At 37.0% G+C, this 19,901-nt stretch overlaps 2 protein-coding genes across 2 annotated transcripts; both read left to right on the top strand.

Moving 5' to 3' along the window:
• Positions 1-738: 738 nt before the first annotated feature.
• Positions 739-10,575, top strand: LOC140778900 (probable allantoinase). The gene is made up of 16 exons (XM_073123797.1): positions 739-939; positions 1,056-1,149; positions 1,256-1,376; positions 2,197-2,270; positions 3,339-3,415; positions 3,507-3,543; positions 3,816-3,901; positions 4,252-4,311; positions 5,344-5,492; positions 6,733-6,859; positions 7,377-7,532; positions 7,618-7,728; positions 8,020-8,130; positions 8,721-8,819; positions 10,005-10,142; positions 10,342-10,575. Exons 1-15 carry the CDS (start codon positions 853-855, stop codon positions 10,131-10,133), a joined length of 1,518 nt encoding a protein of 505 aa, XP_072979898.1. The 5' UTR covers positions 739-852; the 3' UTR covers positions 10,134-10,142; positions 10,342-10,575.
• Positions 10,576-16,476: 5,901 nt separating this feature from the next.
• On the top strand, positions 16,477-19,740 carry LOC140779624 (catalase isozyme A). The gene is made up of 8 exons (XM_073124787.1): positions 16,477-16,637; positions 17,105-17,479; positions 17,563-17,988; positions 18,278-18,628; positions 18,728-18,817; positions 18,913-18,980; positions 19,072-19,165; positions 19,442-19,740. The coding sequence occupies exons 1-8, from the start codon at positions 16,623-16,625 to the stop codon at positions 19,499-19,501; spliced, it is 1,479 nt and encodes a 492-aa protein (XP_072980888.1). The 5' UTR covers positions 16,477-16,622; the 3' UTR covers positions 19,502-19,740.
• Positions 19,741-19,901: the final 161 nt, after the last annotated feature.

Below are 19,901 nucleotides of genomic sequence, written 5' to 3'. Positions count from 1 at the left end.
ATCGGTTTAAAATTAATATCAAGCTAAGTTTAAACTAGAGCCGGCTCGATAGGCTTAATACAAAAGAGGTGAGATAAACTCTAAACCCCAAACTCCAATCCCCAAATCCCCACCTCCTCTAGTCCTCCGCTGCGCAAAATCGTTACGGTGCCGCCTCCTCCTCCTCTGGTAGTGACAAGCAGTTGCAATGCCCCGCCCCCTCCTCCACCCTCTTCTTCTTCTTTGGCTTGGCTTGGGCTCGATCTGGTTTTGTTCGGCTTGGCTTGAATGAGGCTTGATGATAAGCTCATATCAGACTCGAGCTTAGCTCAGAGGTTTGATGATAAACTTATTTCAGGCTTGTTTACATATCTACTGCCAAGCTGCTTTTTCGAGCTAATCGCGTTGTCAATCATCAATCCAATTAATCCAAGTCATCAATCATCAAATAAATTCTTCACAATATTATTTATGGTTGGAGTTGAATATTTGACCTTCTTTGTTATAACGAAGATATTTACTAATTCTACTGGAGTTTGTGTCAGTAAGTATGCTCGTGTTTCCGTTCGGTAAGTTTAACAGCGATGCTAATGCTACCAGCGAGGCGAATGCGAGCGTAGCCCAGCTCGCGTGTTCGGCTCCGTTGACCCTGACGTGGAATCCGATCTCTCTCCTGCTGCTCCAGTGGCCCACTACGCCTAACTTTCTGTCAGCCCATACGATGCTGTCACGCGAGGAGTGGAGTAAATTTCTACAGCAGATTTTGCAAACCATCTCTCCTAACCATCTCGTCGTCTCGTGCCGCAGGAGCCAGATAAGCCAAATTAAATAGGCGCACTAGTGGGCTGTGGCGTAGTAGTGGCGCTGGATAGCATGGAGTTCTTCTTGAGATGGAGGCTTCTCCCACTCCTAGCTCTGCTCGCCTCCTTCCTCGTCCTCTACTCGAGAACCCCTCCCAAGGTCAATCCTAATCTAAACCCCCCCGTCTTCGCTACTCTTCTATCTACCCTTCGAACACGGTATCGATCGGAGACGGAGGTTTTGACTACGCTTTCCACCGATTCTTCTTACCGCAGGGATCGAGTAGCGATTGCAGCATTCTGCCGTACGATCATTACTGGATCACCAGCAAGCGGATCGTAACTCCAGGAGGGGTCAATCCGGGAGCAGGTAAATAGTTGAAGGATTTTGAGGCGATCGAAGGAGGTATTGGTTTATGATTTGGTCTTGTCTAATCATCTTGCTTATTTTTGTTATGTTTGGGTGCATTGGTCAGTTGAGGTGAAAAAGGGGAGGATAAATGCTGTGGTGGAAGGAGCTTTCCAACATTCGGTGCATTCGGGAGCGAAGGTTGTGGATTACGGAGATGCGGTTATCATGCCCGGTTTAATTGATGTGTAAGCTGTCTTTTCGTTGTTTGTTAGAATTATGAGACTAGATGGATGAGATGTTAATTATTTGGAACTTGGAAAGTTACTTTACAGAGTTGCTTGCGATGATTAGCTCGATATAAAGATAAAGGATACTCTTTGGTAATTGTTACTAATTTAGAGCCAATTTTGAGCCAGGTTGAGGACCGTAGACTATAGACTCCATCTTATTGTTCTGAAAATTGCTTCACAGACTCTGTTTCTGTAGGAATTTCATTGACCCTTGCACCGCCCGGTGTCCAACTTATGAATTTTTATTGGTTGGACTTGTTTATACATCGGAATCATTGCATGATGTTGTTTTAAAATACTTTTCTTTTCTTGGTATCTGACCACCTATAGTGTTTTCTTACTCTTTGCTATTACTAAGTGCTTTTTTTTTTAATATATCAAGCAAGGAGCTTTCATTTAGAAAAGATTATCTGAAGTCAGTCATGTATATCCTTCGATATAGAAAATTTCCAGGAAGAAGAACTGAAAAGGACATCAAGTCAAACACACTCTCATGAAACAGTAGTAGAGCATCAAGAAGCCTATCCATGTTACAACTATTATAAAATGACTTTATATGTCAAAGGAATTTATTGAAATATCAGGAGAAATTTCACGTCCCTACAGAAGTTAGTGACCTAAGAATAATGATGGTTGAGTTTTTTGTATCTCAACATAAGAAAAATTCTATGTTTCTACCCAATCGACCTAATTAAATTTCACAGGATTCAAATATTTGGAATTTTAGATCTTATATTATTATATGTAACCTTTACATGTATACTTCTGTTTACAGTCATGCACATCTCAATGAGCCCGGAAGGGTTGAATGGGAAGGATTCTCTTCTGGAACTAAAGCAGCTGCCGCAGGTAGATCAAAATCTTCTCCATTGTCTAAAATAGTTTACTTTAATCTACACATATTTGATGGTGATTTAACTGATTTTAACTGCAACAGTTTCCTGCTTTTTCAAGACTAGTTAACATTCATACTAGGATTGCTGCTGGGGCCCACTATCAGGTGCATATGTCCCAAAAGCCAGTACTAGAAGTCTGGAACCCACCTATACAGATGCACATTTATGCCTGTCATGCATGTAGAAAAATTATTACTGCAATACATAAGAAACAAATTTTCGAGACTGTTGCATATGTTTGTGGTAAAGAAGCTGATTTTCTGGATATCACATGTATTAAGAACTTATCAAAAATAAACTAGATAGGTTTGTCTTCTATGAACTCCTATACTTCACTGTTTTGTTATGTTGGTGTTTTCAATTAAGTTGTTTTCATCTAGTAAAGTCTAGTCAAGCAAAATGCATGAGTAAATTCTCTAATTATCTTCTAAAATAACAAGAGAGCTTGATAGACGAGGAGAAATTACTAGCTGAGAGTGCACAAACATCACTTTTGATTTTTAACTATCTGTCCTGAAAGAGGCCTTAGTATAACTCTTGATCCCGATGGCTTATTCTTCTTCAAAACCAACTAGTAAGGCAGATACAAAGACCTGACAATTCTTGTATAGTTCTTACTAAGAACTTAAAGAGACTGCACAAGTTTATGTCTGCATGAAAGCTTCTGCAAAGTTATTTATCTATTGAAGACAGGAGGGGAAGTATAGAAATCATTTAACAAATGAAGCTACAAAGTCCTTTGGCCATTTCTCTGTCTCAAAGCATCTTATATCTACCATACTTCTCATTTTAATTGATGTCTCAGCTTCAGATTGGGTTGTAGATAGGAACGAATGATGTGGTCACCAGTCACTACATTGTCTTATTTATACTTGCTTGAATGTCAACATTATTTCATTTATACTTGCTTGAATGTCTAACATTATTTCATGCCAGATTAAAGTTACTATTGTTTCGGTAAGAAAACAAAGTTAGAATCACTTTTTTTTTTCTACTGACTCTTCTCGGTTTTCTATGTCAGGTGGCATAACCACATTGTTTGATATGCCTCTTAATAGTTTTCCTTCAACTGTTTCTGAGGAAACGCTAAAATTGAAGGTCAAGTTTCTTGATGAACTTGATTCTAGTATGTACTCATTTTGGCACATGATCTTCTATTGGCAGCTAAATGTTTAATCATGTGTAACAGGTGGAGGCAAGCCAGCAGAAAATCTATGTTGATGTCGGTATTGTCTTGATTTACCTTGTTCAACAAAAGTTTCAGTAAAGATAGAGAAGCAATGACAATTTATATATAAATCTATGGACATAATTCTTCAGATATACATCTTTAGTTTTAGAGGTGCCAAAAGTGCTTCTATACTATTTTCTTAGTTTCTTTGAGTATATTAGACACATATAAAGCCTTTTAATGATTTTCAGACTTTCTAAATGTAGATCAAAGGTTATGCTATCTCATATTTAAGGATGCTAACGTTCTCATGTTTGTTCCCTGTAGGATTCTGGGGAGGTCTGGTGCCAGAGAATGCCTTCAATACAAGTGCATTAGACAGTCTACTAAGGGCAGGTGCACTTGGTCTCAAGGTAATAATCTAAAGTAATCAGTCAGGGACTATGTTTTCAAAATAATTTTAGGCTTTTATATGATGTCCTCTTTGTTAGAACTAGATGACCAAATTATGGGAAAAAAAAGAAAGAATAGTGAGTTTGTTGATCTCATTATTCCATTATTGTAGGAAATTTAATTATCCTATAACTTCATACGAGCCATAAAAGTGTCCTATATTATTGATTTTTTGTTACATTATTGATGATTAGGTAGCAGAAGGCATTATACAGTGGTTGTAAGATGGATATTGTGAGCCTGTTATTGATAATGAATGTTGCCTTCCATACCTGAAAAGGAACTAACTGTTTTATTTCATGTTGTTGAGTCTTTTATGTGTCCTTCAGGTATTAATGACTTCCCGATGACAAATGCAACTCATATCAAGGTTTGCTTCTTATTGTCCATTTAAGAAGTTTCTCCATATGATCTATTTATTTAACTGAGAATAAAAAATTTGAAGTAACAATTATTATTTTTAAGAGAAGTTTCAATATTATATTCTTGCAGGATACATAACATTTTGAAGTTTAACCATATTAATCTTGTAACAATGAAGCTGTGTTTGTGTATGGCTCTTGCAAGACCAAAGATCTTAAGGCCCTTGTTATTTGATGAACTTTTTCCCCTTAATCTTCACCGGCAGTATCTGAGCTTTTGATGTTAGCAGGTTTTTTAACTGAGTCGAATCTTCATGCCCACCTTTTAGCATATCACTGATTGTTAATTTGCCAAGGTTTTGGAGAGGAAGCTAGCCTTAACTGTTTCAGCTTTTCTGTGTCAGCTTAATTGTTGTTGAATTGATCTCATGTGTCTATTCTATTGTGAAACCACTGATATGCCATTGGTCATTCTTCAGTTCTGTATTTTAAAGACAAACCAACCTGACATCTATTCCAATACCTGATTTTCCTTTAGGCACGAATATAACCATAAACATCCTTCAAATTACCTTCATCAAGTTCTTGTCATCCTTACCGAAAATGCACTAGTCATTCAAAACTTCTTAGAACTTCTCTGCTGTGTGCTTGCATTAGTTAGCTGCAGTAGTAATGGTGTCTGATATAACAATCTCCACAACTATGGTTGCTCAGAGTTCTGATTTAATACATTGAGATTAGATGCAATTAAGTGTAAGTCATGTTAAGACAATTTCAAAACTTCTTAGAACTTCTTCTCTGCTGTGTGCTTGCATTAGTTAGCTGCAGTAGTAATGGTATCTGATATAACAATCTCCACTTCTCTGGCTGCTCAGAGCTTTAGTCATTGCTAAGACAATTTCTCTCTCTATTATGCAATGCTAAGGACTCTTAATTTTTGTCAACCAATTGGCTTTCTATAAGTTTAGATCTTCCATTGTATGTTTCACATCCATTTGTTGATTAATACTGAACATTTGGATGATTTATTTTGTCTACAGGAGGGCTTGAATGTTTTGGCAAAGTACAAGAGACCCCTACTTGTCCATGCAGAGATTGTTTTAGATTCTGAGAGAAAGACAGAACCTAATGCTGACACTTCTGATTCAAGATCATATGCGACCTATCTTAAGACCAGGCCACCGTCATGGTAATCTGCTTCTTTTATTTGTCTGGAAAAGAATGAACATATTGATCTATTTGAGATCATCCTGAATAAGTTGTTTAAACTGTATTTTTGTATTGTTGCTCAAAGTTCAGAACCTTATTTCTGATGGCACTGAAACATTCTTAGGTTTTCTAAAATTGAGCACATAGAATTGCAAAGTCACTAGGCAGAGATGGAACCTAAAGTTTTCTGTAAAATGTGTGTACCTCAACCAATGAGTTCCTTCTGCTGATTTGGTTAGAAGGATGATAACCTCTTAAAATCCTGAGGCTGTAGATAGTAAAATAAAAAAACAGGGTGGAGAGCCAAAATAACCAGCATTATGTACCCAAGATTGTACATGTACTTCACTCCTTTATGATTAGTGATTCTCTAGAAGTCTTGAAAGTGTGATTGAGTTAGAGGAAGAATGGCAGAAGTGTTGTGGTTTTGTCATTAGACATGTTTATTCTGCCTACATTAGATTATATGAATCCACCAGAGAGAACGTGAACCTGCCATGAGAACTTAGGGCTATAGTTCAATCTCTTTGGATCAATACACCTAGCCTACCTAGGTTCATCACAATATCTGAATATGCTGTCCCACACCTAAAGGCAGTTAGATCATCGCAAAATTCAAGATCCTCTCTTTCCTCAAGTTGACATCTTTCTAGGTGTTATGCTCTCATTGTAATTTATTGTCATTGTCATCGTCACACCCACAGTCATTGCCGTCATCGCCAGCACTTCAGATTTCCTGCTGCCATTATGTAGAGAAAATATCATTTTCTACTCTCTTAGATTCTTCCCACAGCTACTGAAACTGCTGCCTGTTCTCATAGAGTTTAATTTACGATTTGGGTAGGACTAGGTTATCTTTTTCGGACCTGCATATCAGCATCACATGTTATATAAGAATCAATGCTGGCAATGAGTGGAAAACAACTTTGAATTTTACAAATATCATCTACCACACCTGTCGTGATTCCATCTGTACTATCTGAAACTTGCCTATCTGTCAGTTCTGCTTTTGGATGAATTGAACATTACATTAGGACAAAAATCTGAGTTAACTGAATTTAAGTATGAGAAATAGACCATCTCGTAGTCACTCTGTTATTGCCTTCTCTGCCTTCTGTTGTAGAATTAATTTCTCTGCCACCGCACCTTGTTACTGAGAATTAAATTTTACTTACGGTATTTACCTGCTGCACAACTGCCCGATGTCAATCCCTTATCAGGGAGGCGGCAGCTATTAGAGAGTTACAGGCTGCTATGAAGGAGACAGAGATTGGTGGTCATGCTGAAGGAGCTCATATCCATGTCGTGCACTTATCAGATGCAACAACTTCATTGGATCTCATTAAGGTATACACTGGTATACAGTGTTTCACTTCAGAATCTAAATTTCTGAAGAAAATCTGCTAAATTATCACTAGAAGTGAAATGCAATGGTTGTTTGAGCCTTTGAGGGTAAAGTTAATAAAACTTATTGGACAGATTTTATTACTTGCATCTGAAATTGTAAAGAACCTAACCATAAATTTCAGTAATCTTGTTTTACACTTAAACCATTTTTCTTTCATCTTCTCATAACTATGCCCCATAATTTTTTCCCCACTATAAATTTATCTATACTGATGGATAGAAATAATCATATAACTAATGTTGATGCAAAACAGATTTCACTGTAGTTCCTTACAATTGGTTACAGATTATTTTTTTGATTTTTTTAATAATTGAAGATTTCACTCAGTTTGAATTGCTTCCATTTTTAGTTGTCAAAGACTCAAAACTGTCTTCCTATATTCTGTTTATTAAGGTGCTTCTGGGTAGCTCTATCATATGGCTTATACATTCATCTACATCTTTCTGTTAATTTCAGTTCGCAAAGAGCAGCGGTGCTAGTTTAACTGTAGAAACTTGCCCCCATTACCTAGCATTTGCAGCTGAAGAAATTGCAGATGGGGATACTCGCTTCAAATGTGCTCCACCTATACGTAGGGAAGACAATAAGCAAAAACTATGGGAGGCTTTGCTGGTATCACTATTTTTCTGGATGTGCACTTATTAGGTTATTATTAGGAAATTTTGTCTGTTGGTGATGTCATGTTACTTGTGTTCAGGATGGACATATTGATATGTTGAGTTCTGATCATTCACCATCAGTTCCGGATCTCAAACTTTTTGATGAAGGTGACTTTCTGAGAGCTTGGGGCGGCATATCATCTTTGCAGGTTAATGCATGTCCTTTTGCTGTGAATTGCTTAGTTTAACTAATTTTCTTAGTGTAATAATGCTTTGGTATTAATAATTTGGCGCTGCCACTCTATTTTGGAAAGAGCATCCTAGTACACGAGGCTCCTTGATTTGTAATATCTTATGCATATGTTGCAAAAATTTACTTGCTTGATTGTTATCTATATTGGACATGAGTTCTACCTATCACTTCCATCAGTTAACTTTACATACGTACATTTTCCTAATATGCTTTGCAAGATTAAGGATCTTAATATGGATGTTTGCAGTTTGTTCTTCCCGCAACGTGGTCTTATGGACGACAACATGGGATTTCTTTGAGTCAATTAGCTTCATGGTGGAGTGAAAGACCAGCAAAGTTAGCAGGCCAAAGACATAAGGTAGTAATTAAAGAATTTAAAGTTAGTATCACTATTTAACCTAGCAGGTCACTTCTTTATATATTCAAACAGAAAATTGTGTATCCCAAATAATGCATTTCATGAAGTAAAAAACTTCAATATGGAATTTCTTCTGGTACAAAATAAGCTGAACTCTCACATCTTGATCGAGGCTAGAATTGAGCAGAGATCAAGTAGCTTGGTTATTCTGACTACCCTAGTTATGATAAATCTTTGATCAAGTTTCTGAGAACATCTTGGCAAGTTTATTATCTAGAATTTATGTGTAGTTTGTGAAAATGAAGCAAGAAATTCTGTTTACAATTTATTGACCTTGTCAAATCTTTATCTCCTATTCGACTTGAGCTTACAGCATGCTATACTTGAGTTGCTTCAGATAATGAAGTAGTCATACAGATCCTTTTGTTCTTGTTATATATATTGAGCATCATAGAGGACATGCCAATTCTGAAAAGAATATGGAAAGTGCCATGCATAAGGAAGATGATAAGACCAAGCATATGTGGCACAAGAGTCATGTCCATACAGAGTGGATCTCACTAAATAGCAACTTTGGTGGTTTTGCCTAGGGGGTCATTGCAAGTGGAAATGATGCAGATTTTGTTGTTTGGGAACCTGATGTGGAGTTTGAACTCAATGAGAACCAAGTCATATATCATAAACATCCGGTGTGTATTCCTCCTAATTATAAAGTTTCATGCAGTTTAACATTTTCCTTGTATGTTCCTTCTATATTCTCGTTTTCTTCGAATAGCAAGATAAAAATAGTAAGTATACAATACTGGATTTGTTTGACATGATTGTCAGATTATAAAGCTTCTCCAGGTCCACACAGCTGATGTGACTCCTTTTTGCATCACTGCTTTCCATCTTTCCTTTCTTATATTAGTACATTTCTTTGAAATGTTTCTATTTTTTCCTCATGAAAGAGAACATTCTCATTCAATTTGTACATTACACTATTACCGGTTACCTAAAGATCACGTGCACTACTTTATATCTAATCAAGTACGCTAACATAGAAGAGGACACCTAACTAGAACACTTGAAGTTCTACGTAGTTTCGACTTTCACATTTGTTACTTAAAGTTTCATTATCTTAAGCAGCATGAATTTTACTGTTCGACAGTTAATTATCACGAACAAGGTTTGCTTATAGAATTATCTTTTAAAGAGCACCCCAATGTATGAGGCATTGTCAATGCTGTTCAAGGGTGGGCAAGCTGGGCGCAGCCTATTTTCACGTTCAGTTTACACCTTAAAGTGCAGAGTACATGTGTAATTCCATCAGGTGCCTTTTGTAGCTTAAAGTTAAGTATAGCTTTAAGATCACATTATGCTATTCTTTTTCATGTTCATCTATCAATAGAGATGTAATTTTAGGATAGCGTAGCATTTGCTGTAAAAAGCTATATAACTTTAGTAATTCACGGGGTATTTTCAGGCTGTTAGCCAAATATATAAATGGCATGCCATTTCACAAGCCAGAAAGTTGATTGAAATTATAGGTGTGAGTTTCCATCCATGGATCTTAGACATACCTTTCAAAAGCATAGCAATTCGACAAACTCTACTTCCACTACAAAGAACGCTCCTTTTTACGTCCTGCCATATCTGATTTCTTCATGAAGCAACAGAAGATGCTTTTTTCTATGGTTTTGGTCACTCAGCACATTTTCCATGGAAACATGCAAATGCACATGATCACTAAATGAACTATTATGGACGTGAAAATTATCTGGGTTACAGATAATAGCTTGGCCTATCATTGTTACTCATCGCAGTTGCTAGATTAGATGTCACTGTGGCTCACTGATATATTTATATGTTTCAATATTTTTTCTGATTTGCAGAGTATTTCACCTTACATGGGTAAACGGCTATCTGGAAAGGTGCTGGCAACTTTTGTAAGGGGGAATCTGATTTATAGTGATGGAAAGCATGCCGCAGCGGCCTGTGGTGTTCCAATCCTTGCAAATTAAAGAACACTGGTAAGTCACCTTAGATATCCAAACTGACAGACATTTGAACCCACCTTATAAGAACTCAGACTACACTAGTTTTAGCTAATATTATGAAATTAAAGCCAAATTCATGTGTTGGCCAACAATATAATTCTCATGCAAATAGTTGACATTCCATTTCATGGGGACTCGTCATACTCACCATTTCAAACCTCCGTGTCTTCAGGTGGTTGTTTCCTGTATATTTACATTTGGTCACAAGCAAGAACCTGCTTGAAGGTGCAGCCATTGTTCAGCTTGTTTATTGTATTTGCTCTGCTTCCGGTGTACTTACCAATGTCTTCTTAAAGAGTGATTTTGTATGTTAAAATTATGAAGCACTGGAAGTTGCTTGAGAAGATTGTACTCAGCAAGTAACTTTGCATGTAAGAAGTATTCTTAAAAGAATTTCTTCGCACCAGCATTCTAGTATGATTCTGGGAGAAAAGAAGTGCTCTTCAAAGTCTTACTGTCTTGAGAAGATTCCACTATAGGCAGCAAAGAACCTGGAATGAAATCATATAGAATATAGAATTACAATAGCAGGGGAAACAGAGAAATTTACATTCGCCGACTTTGTTTATATTGCAGAACCAAAAGTATACAGCGGTTATATTGAAGATAGGTAGGTACTAGGTAGTCATCTACGATAAGTGCGATGGTCGCTAGATTCATCATATGGACGCCTCGGATGCTCCCGGCGATACGTCTAACTCCCCCATTGTGAATGACACGTTCTCTTCTCCGGCACGAAGGAAACGTCCCAAACTCCATCGAATCGATTCCAACTCTTCATAAATAAATACCCGTCGAATCTCAAACGCCTCTATTCAAAGAAGCAGAGAGAGAGAGAGAGAGAGAGAGAGAGAGATGGATCGCTCGGTACGAGCTCGTGGATCGATGATCTTGCTAAGCCTGTTGGTTGCTTGTGCTTATACCAATGTTTATCATTTGATCTCAATTTACTTATTTTTATAATTGAATTTCGCCTTATTTATGAAGGTTTTATCATGCACTCACATTGACATTGTGCATGTATAAGATATATAAATATATCAAGTGGAGTATCCTGCGATCAATTTCGTCTTAAATATTTAACAATTATTACTTGATAGTTCCCTTTTTCTAATTTACCATCAAGCACAACCAAATTGTGTCCTAGCCAAGGTTTTCAGTTAACCAGGATGGCAAACCTTATATCCAAGTTTAAGATCAAGGATACAGAGGTCAAGTATATTGAAATGAATGAACAAAAGATACACTCTTTGGTCCATTATTAATTCCTCTTCTTTTGCTGCTCCAATAATGTCTGTTACTTTACTTTGTATTCTAGCAAAGAGAATTTTATTCTGAGATCGACTTTATGCCGTGCCTCATTTGCATGCCAGATGTGTAACGAGTGGTACGAAGCATTTGGACTATTATTCACATTCCTTGGACATTAATAATCTACAATGTCAGTAAGCAGACGTATCTCGACATCACAATTGACCTTTTCGTAATTCCTGGATCTCACCTTCTGATTAATGTAACATATAAGTCAATTGCAGAGCCACATTCACCGTAGCTATTGAAAGAAATTGAGATCGATTGTTATGCCCATTTTTCCAACAATGAAACTTTACCTGACAAATGATAAGATTATTGTACGTTTACGATGAGGGGATTTGATAGATGTATGAACTATTCACTTTCTAAACCTTTTCCTTATTTATTTTTTATAACACATTAATTTTAATGAAAATAAATCTTCTATTTCCATTAGTTATCCATTCAATTTCTTTAAAAATAATAATAATAATAATAATAATAATAATACGCGAGAGTTAGATAATTAATTTTAGACTCTTTAATTACTTTATTCTTTTGATGATAAAATACTCTTGCGATGTTTCTTTTTCTTTTTCTTTTGGGTTAAAATTATTTGGAAATAGGCAATAATTTATGGGTCTTAGTATAACTAATCCCACGTTTAGCATTTCCTAAAATTTAAATGGAGAAGCTATACTATACTAAAGGGGTACACATACAACTACAATATGATTAGTTCTCCACCGTACAATTAATCATTTCTATTAGTGGGGACAAATTATGCTGAGATATTTTTTTATTTTATTTTTCTTGGATTGGAGCTCAAAAGTTACGTCCCATTACTGACAATATATTGTCCGTAACCCTTACAATCATCGGCTCTAACTCACGCGACAAGAAGATCACTGTGGACAATTTTTCCATGCAAGAATTCTGCTAAAATGACACAGCGGGTATAGCTATCAATCAACACAGCCTCGGTTGATATGGTTGATTTAAGTATCTAGCTGATTTAATTTAATTTATTTTAATTTTTATTAATAAATATATATATCGAGCTAATTCGAGTAGAGATTCGACGGAACGGAGCTCAGCACCCTTTTATAAAAGTTAGGTAATTAATTTGAAGGGGACGCTCGGGACGATGGTGACGGTGATGACGGTAACGATCACTGCTTAGAGAGGGAAAGTAAAGTAATTTCTTCTTCCTTGACCATGGCGGCTCGGCATCTTGATTAGAAAAATAAAATTAGGTTAAAAAAAGTGAGAAGAGAGAGAGAGAAGTCACTGAGCTTCGATTTATTTGTAAAAGTTAAAAGATAAGAGAAAAGAAAGAAAAAGAAGGAATATTTATATATAAACCAAGAGAAAAAATAATATTTTTATCTTCTTCTTGTTTATAGACTGACTTAAGCTCTTTCCGTCCAAAGGTGAGTCTATCATGCAATAGGATTTGGATTCTTCAAATCATGCATTGTTTCAATGATGGATTGCCATCAATATTATTATACTGAGACTCGTACACTTCTTTGTTTGTTTTGTGTATCAAGTCACAGAAGATTTTTTTTTTAATATAGTCTAAGGGCATATGGAATGGAAAAGTAATATATATAGAATCCTTCCTGAATCCTGATACATATCTATTATGTTCTCTCTCTCTATATATAATATATATGCATCCAAAGAATAGATTTTATATTATAATCACATGATATCTCAACGAGAAAATTGAACTACTACCAAAAAATTAAACTAACTCTCTCTCTTCAATCAATCTCATCAGTCGCCAACTTATGAAATCTTTTGTTTTCCCCCTTCTTCTTAGCTGCTGCTGCTGCTGCTTCTTCTTCCTCCTTTTCTTCTTTTCAGAATACTAATGGAAGTATTATTTTCCATTAGTGTGTTTAAGGAAATTAAGGAGGTACTGTAGAGGATTATAGGAAGAAGAAGAAGAGATTGAAGCAAGAATTGTAAAGATGGTATGTGGAAAAACTCTTTGATAGGTTTTCCAACGGATAAGGCATAACATCAAATCCAATCCAGCCTAACCAATAGCATTAAGCAGAAGAAGGATAAAAGAGATCTGTGACAATGTTGCTGTTTTCTTGTGGTAAGACCAGTCATCATCTGTCACTACTTGCTTCTGTTCACGGCTCTAATACAAAGATAATTTATATGTTTGCTCTATATAATAATCAATTCATATCTATAGCTAAGGCCCAAGTGGCAGTGCTATCATTGGAAGGACCATTAATCCACAATAATGGCTGCCACCCATTGCTGCCAAATGCGTGAGAAAATGTCATCTGTACCCTTTTTTTCTTTTTTATTACTTAAGAAGAACAAAGAGAGAGTAAAACTCAGTGGAAGTGAAAAAGAAAACATTAGCTATAATCATTTATAACTTTCATAATATTACCGATAACTTTAGTAGAGTTTGGTATGTATCTTTTCTATGATCAAGGAGGTTATGGGTTTAATTCTAATCTCAAATAATATTATGGAGAAATTATTTAGTGGTTTGGCTTGATTTGATTGATCGCTCAGGTTTCGACGGTGTTTGGTTTGGAGTAATTATTCGGCGATGCATATGATTTGAAGCCTAAACTAAATAATTAAAAACTCGGTGAAGCCTAAGTGCCTCTGTATCTGGGAAGAGTTAGCTATTTGTCCGGCCTATATTTAACCTTTAGGCTCATAAATAATTAAAAAATTGATTTCACTTTATTAAAATTTTTTTTTTCATAACATTATGTTTCAGACAATACATTTCTACTGTTTACAAATCAAGATACATTAAGATTTATAAAATGGTTACAATTTGATAGTTTGATGGAGCAAAAAAAAAAACTTCTATAGGAAAGAGACAGCCTTTTTCTAAATTTTTCCTTTTCTAAAATAAATTCTTCTCAAATTTAATACCAAAAAGAGTATATAAATATCAGTTTTATCTAAAAAGAAAATATTCTAACAAGTTCAATGCCTTTTTCTATAAGATGCTGATCTAACCAACATTTTGTGAAAAACTAAAACTAAGATCAACAACTTAGTTGAATCTATTAGGTTTCATCTGAAAAAATTATAAATAAATCATTAGATAAATTCAGTGTTATATATATAAATTGCTGATAAGATTGACGTTTTATTTGTTATCTTATCAGCATTTTATTGACAACTATAATAAAACAAACCCTCTTTGATTAAGTTTGGGATGATCCATTTGAGTAAAGAGAAAATTTGAGGGAGGACTATTTAATTTGGTCAAAAACTAAAGGGATAATGTTGGAATAAATGTGGATGGCCATGCTTATGGGCCAAACAATTGTGATATCTCAACTAAATATTCTAGTGCTCACATGACATCAATATGCAACAGTACTGGCACTGCTACAAGATGGTGCATGTCTGTGAATTACTCGATCTAGATCTCCTTTCAGAATGCTATTTCAAGGTAAAAAGTGCAAGTGAATCTGATAACAAGGCAAAAGACTTGTGCGTTAGTAGACAAGGTGGGCACTCTTCCTGTCGAATTTGTCGGCGAATATAAACTCCATAATTATAATAGAAATTACTGTGAGTTTTAATCTACGGTGAAGGTATTTTTGATGTCAAAAATATTAAAATGTTTGATTTTTCTGTCCTTTTATGTTCTTTCTTTTTCTTTTTGAATATTAGTTTTTAATATCTAGAATGTAATAGTGAAAGAATGGACAATATTTTATGCTAGAATGTATATTTGTCAAGAAACTATTTATAGATCGAGACAAATGAAAGTTCATAGATACATTTTGAATTATATTTTGCCCAAGATTCTATTATTTTTTCTTTTATTGTGCTGGTGGCCTTCATGAGTTAGGATCTCTCCTACCATCATAATAACTAGCTCATAGTTTCCATCATTCTTGGGGGAGTTGCAGGTAATTTGAAATCCTAAATGTTTTGTTTGTTCTTTTTTGCAGCTAGGTGAATCACACATAAAATATCTGTATTTTGACTCAATGTAGAGTGATATAATATGATATCTTTGTAGATATGTGGATTAGGTTAATGGAATAAGAGGCCATTCCTACGTCAGATAGAGTTTGTAGTCAAAGATTTGTCAAGGATAATGCTTGGCCTTCTCAGCTATCTCTTTCCTTCCAGTAACAAATGCATAGTCTGGTAGTCAAGATTATTCAAAGGACTGGAAATATCTATCCATATTTATCAGTAAAATAACTTGATGATAATATCATAATAGTCTTTAAAATTTTGTTTCACTATGCAATGGGATTGCAACTACAAATATTATCAACATAGGCGACAAAATAACTTGTGACCTTACTTTTATTAAATTGATATTTTATTCTTAGAAAAAAGTTTGAGATAACTTAGTGATTAGAACAAGAAAGTTTATGGGGGTAAAGTAAAGTAAAGTAAAGTAATCTTTGTTCAAACTGAGTACACTTGCTAACATAAGATAAAGATATGATAACAAGTTGTAACTCACTAAAAAGTACACACATTAATCTGCACTATAGAAATGGAGACAGCAACTTCATGTTAGTACTACTCTACTGTACTAACATAAGATAAAGATACAATAATTCTGAACAAAAAAAATCTAACAGTTGTAACTCAGTAAAAAAAGTTCACACATCAATCTGCACTGTAGAAATGGATATAGCAACTTCATATTGTACTACTCTACTATGTCTATCAAGCTCCCAAACAATCTAAAGATCACAGAGAGCCACCAAGTGGAACTCAAAAGGGAGAGAGAAAAAAAATCTCTTCTAAGTTGTAATCAGTACACTTCCTTCACCAAACCATTCCCATCTCTATGGAGCCACATCTTGCCAACCCCACATATTTAAACTTATACATTAAGCTTAATTAACTTGCACTAAATAATCTGAGACAACAGTGAATTAAGCTCTGGTCACCATCACCTTTCTGGCTAAAACTTTTCTCTCCTCCTCCATTAGGTTGGTTTGTCCGGTTGTGATCTCACTCTCTACCTACAGTAAGCACAGTCACTGGTTGTGATGCCGTGGGTGCAAAGGAGACCGGGGGGGGTGACCATAACCTAACTCTTCCATTATATAACAAGCCTTTGAGGAAACCAAGAGAAGCAATTGAACTGGGAGAGATCTAGACTCTAGAGAGAAGGCTGCCATGGATCCTTACAAGGTATGGGATATGTAGCTTCTATGAGGAATTTAAATCATTCTATTAAAAAAGATTAATTTAGAGCTTGTTTTTCCTGTTTGATATTGATCTAAGAACAAACATTTTCTAGTTTAATTTAAATAAGTATTCTCAATTTTCAAGCAATTGTTTGATATAAGTTTATAGATAGATCCATCATGCATGCAATGTTTTCTTTTTTTTAATTTTTATTTCCAATACTTTGGGTAAGTAAAATTATATAAAAATTAAAAGTGATTAGGCAACAAAAGTACTAAAGTTGTTCGAGGTGACATCTCAACCATCACCGGCAGTGTAGGATAGAGTGTCATGTGCAAGGTTGGCCTCGTGATCGGGATTCTGTGCAGCATGAGGTTGCAGGGGATTCCTGCATCGAGTACTCAATTCATAATTAAATTATGAATTAATAATATATTTCCGGGTTGCATTTTAATTTTATTTTTGGGCAGTTCCGTCCCTCAAGTGCGTTCGACACCTCCTACACGACCACCAACGCCGGCGCGCCGGTGTGGAACGACAACGAAGCCCTTACCGTGGGACCCAGAGGGCCTATCCTTCTTGAGGACTACCATTTGATCGAGAAGATCGCGCACTTTGCCCGGGAGAGGATCCCGGAGCGCGTGGTCCATGCCAGGGGAGCCAGCGCTAAGGGCTTCTTTGAGTGCACCCATGACGTCACTAACCTCACCTGCGCCGACTTCCTCCGGGCTCCCGGCGTCCAGACTCCGGTCATCGTCCGCTTCTCCACCGTCATCCACGAGCGCGGTAGCCCCGAGACCATCCGCGACCCCCGCGGCTTCGCCGTCAAGTTCTACACTAGAGAGGTATGATCGACCTAGAAACACTTGCTTGCATATTTAGTGTTTAACGAGATCATTGTACTAACTATATATATCTATATAAATAGGGCAACTGGGATCTACTTGGCAACAACTTCCCAGTCTTCTTCATCCGAGACGGCATCAAATTCCCGGACGTGATTCATGCGTTCAAGCCCAACCCGAAGTCCCACATCCAGGAGTACTGGAGGGTGTTCGACTTCCTGTCTCACCACCCGGAGAGCCTCCACACCTTCTTCTTCCTCTTCGACGACGTCGGCGTGCCGACCGATTACCGCCACATGGAGGGGTTCGGCGTGAACACTTACACCTTCATCAACAAGGACGGCAAGGCGCAGTACGTGAAGTTCCACTGGAAGCCCACCTGCGGCGTCCAGTGCTTGCTCGAGGAGGAGGCGGTGGTCATCGGAGGGAATAACCACAGCCATGCGACGCAGGACCTCTATGAGTCCATCGCCGCCGGGAATTACCCCGAGTGGAAGCTCTTCGTGCAGGTTAGTAGTAACTCGCCCCGCCATCTTAATTAGATCTCTAAAACACCCTCCTTTTTTCTTCAACATTAATTTTTAAGGATATTTTTATAATTTCATTCTAAACTAGGCCTAATCAAAATATCGGCTATTGAATTATTAAAAAAAAAACGAAAATCATTCTAGATTACAAATAGATTAAAGATGATATATTAATCACAATATTACTAAAATGTGGGGTGTTACGTGCAAATTACCGAAATGTTTAACAAAAAAATCTACTTACTAATCTTCAAAATTTGGAAGTACGCAGGTCATTGATCCTGACCAAGAAGACCGCTTCGACTTCGACCCGCTCGACGACACCAAGACATGGCCGGAGGACCTCCTCCCTCTCCAGCCGGTCGGACGGCTGGTCCTAAACCGGAACGTCGACAACTTCTTCGCGGAGAACGAGCAGCTTGCCTTCGGGCCGGGGTTGGTCGTCCCTGGCATCTACTACTCCGACGACAAGATGCTGCAGTGCAGGGTCTTCGCCTACGCCGACACCCAGCGCTACCGCCTCGGCCCCAACTACTTGTCGCTGCCGGTCAACGCGCCGAAATGCGCGTTCCACAACAACCACTACGACGGACTCATGAACGTCGTGCAGAGGAACGAGGAGGTACTACTACTGATTCGATTTTATTATAACTCTTTTGTTTCTTAGATGGAGTTTTATTCCACGATAAGTTAGTTAACCTCGGTGTTCACTTGTTATTAGGTGGATTACTTCCCATCGAGGCACGATACGCTCCGACACGCGCAGCGATTCCCAATTCCGACACGGCCGGTGACCGGCCGGCGCGAGAAGGTGAGCGCAAAAGGCCCTTGTGAAACGTATTTTGATTCATAATATGCGTCCATTTTTTTTTCCCCTTCTAATTCTGTGTTGTTTGGATCATGTAGATTACGATTCACAAGCAGAATGATTTCAAGCAGCCGGGAGAGCGGTACCGCACCTGGGCGCCCGACAGGTATATGATTAAATGCTGCTGAGAATTTCCAGTTGAGATAAAAATTGCATTACCAAAGAACTACCAATGTTTTACCTGCTCTTCTTCGCAGGCAAGAGCGTTTCATCCGGCGATGGGTGGAAGCGTTGAGCCACCCCAAGGTCAGCCATGAACTCCGCAGCATCTGGGTCTCATATCTAACTCAGGTTGGCCTAATCGCTTCCTCTCTTCGTTTGAGCTTTCTTTAATTTGTATATCTTTGTGAATCAATCTTGGAAAATTTCCCATCCACTCCAGAACTTTTAACGAAATTATGAAGTTGAAAGCTAAATGATGCACTAATAGTTAGGTGTTATTGGACAAAAAGTCGAAAACAGGGGGCTCTAATTCTAAATTGTCAAACCTTGGGTGTGATTACAAGCTTACAAGCTTGATTTTCTTCTCGATTACTTATTAATCAATGGCGATTTCTATGGATGCAGTGTGATACGTCGTTGGGTCAGAAAGTTGGTACTCGCCTCAATGTCAAACCAAGCATGTGATTTGATGCAGATATCCAAGTGCTGAGCTGCGTTAAGTTTCAGACATCGAATAATCTCCAGAGTTATATTGGCATTATAAGACCACCTAAGTTTAGTCTCCATCTTGTAAACATGATGATATATATATATATATATATGTGAGATCTAGCAATGCCTGCTTTGGGATGTAATGAATCATCTTCATGTTACCAATAATATCTTTCTCATGAAATGATCATGTGGGTGCCTTTCCTCTGACAGCAGTCAGTTCAACTTTCTTGAATTAAATGGATTCATGTACTAATTCAATAGATTCAAGGTCACCAATAAGATTAAAATTAGATAATATCACCAATAAATTCAAAAAAAAGGTCCAAAAGAATGAAAGGGTGAACCAATTCTTTGCCCAAGCAACACAATA

Source organism: Typha angustifolia, chromosome 15 (genome assembly GCF_048772165.1).
Source record: "Typha angustifolia cultivar Huaian chromosome 15, ASM4877216v1, whole genome shotgun sequence".
Classification (NCBI taxonomy): Eukaryota; Viridiplantae; Streptophyta; class Magnoliopsida; order Poales; family Typhaceae; genus Typha; species Typha angustifolia.
The sequence above is the reverse complement of the archived record's forward strand: the minus strand, read 5'-3'. Positions and strand labels throughout refer to the sequence as shown.

Coding starts and splice junctions, on each gene's coding strand:
- LOC140778900 (XM_073123797.1), top strand. CDS start 853: ATGGAGTTCTTCTTGAGATGGAGGCTTCTCCCACTCCTAGCTCTGCTC. Junction 3,416..3,506: donor AGGAAACGCTAAAATTGAAG/GTCAAGTTTCTT, acceptor CATGTGTAACAG/GTGGAGGCAAGCCAGCAGAA. Junction 3,544..3,815: donor GAAAATCTATGTTGATGTCG/GTATTGTCTTGA, acceptor TGTTCCCTGTAG/GATTCTGGGGAGGTCTGGTG.
- LOC140779624 (XM_073124787.1), top strand. Junction 17,480..17,562: donor TCAAGTTCTACACTAGAGAG/GTATGATCGACC, acceptor CTATATAAATAG/GGCAACTGGGATCTACTTGG. Junction 19,166..19,441: donor GGGTCTCATATCTAACTCAG/GTTGGCCTAATC, acceptor CTATGGATGCAG/TGTGATACGTCGTTGGGTCA.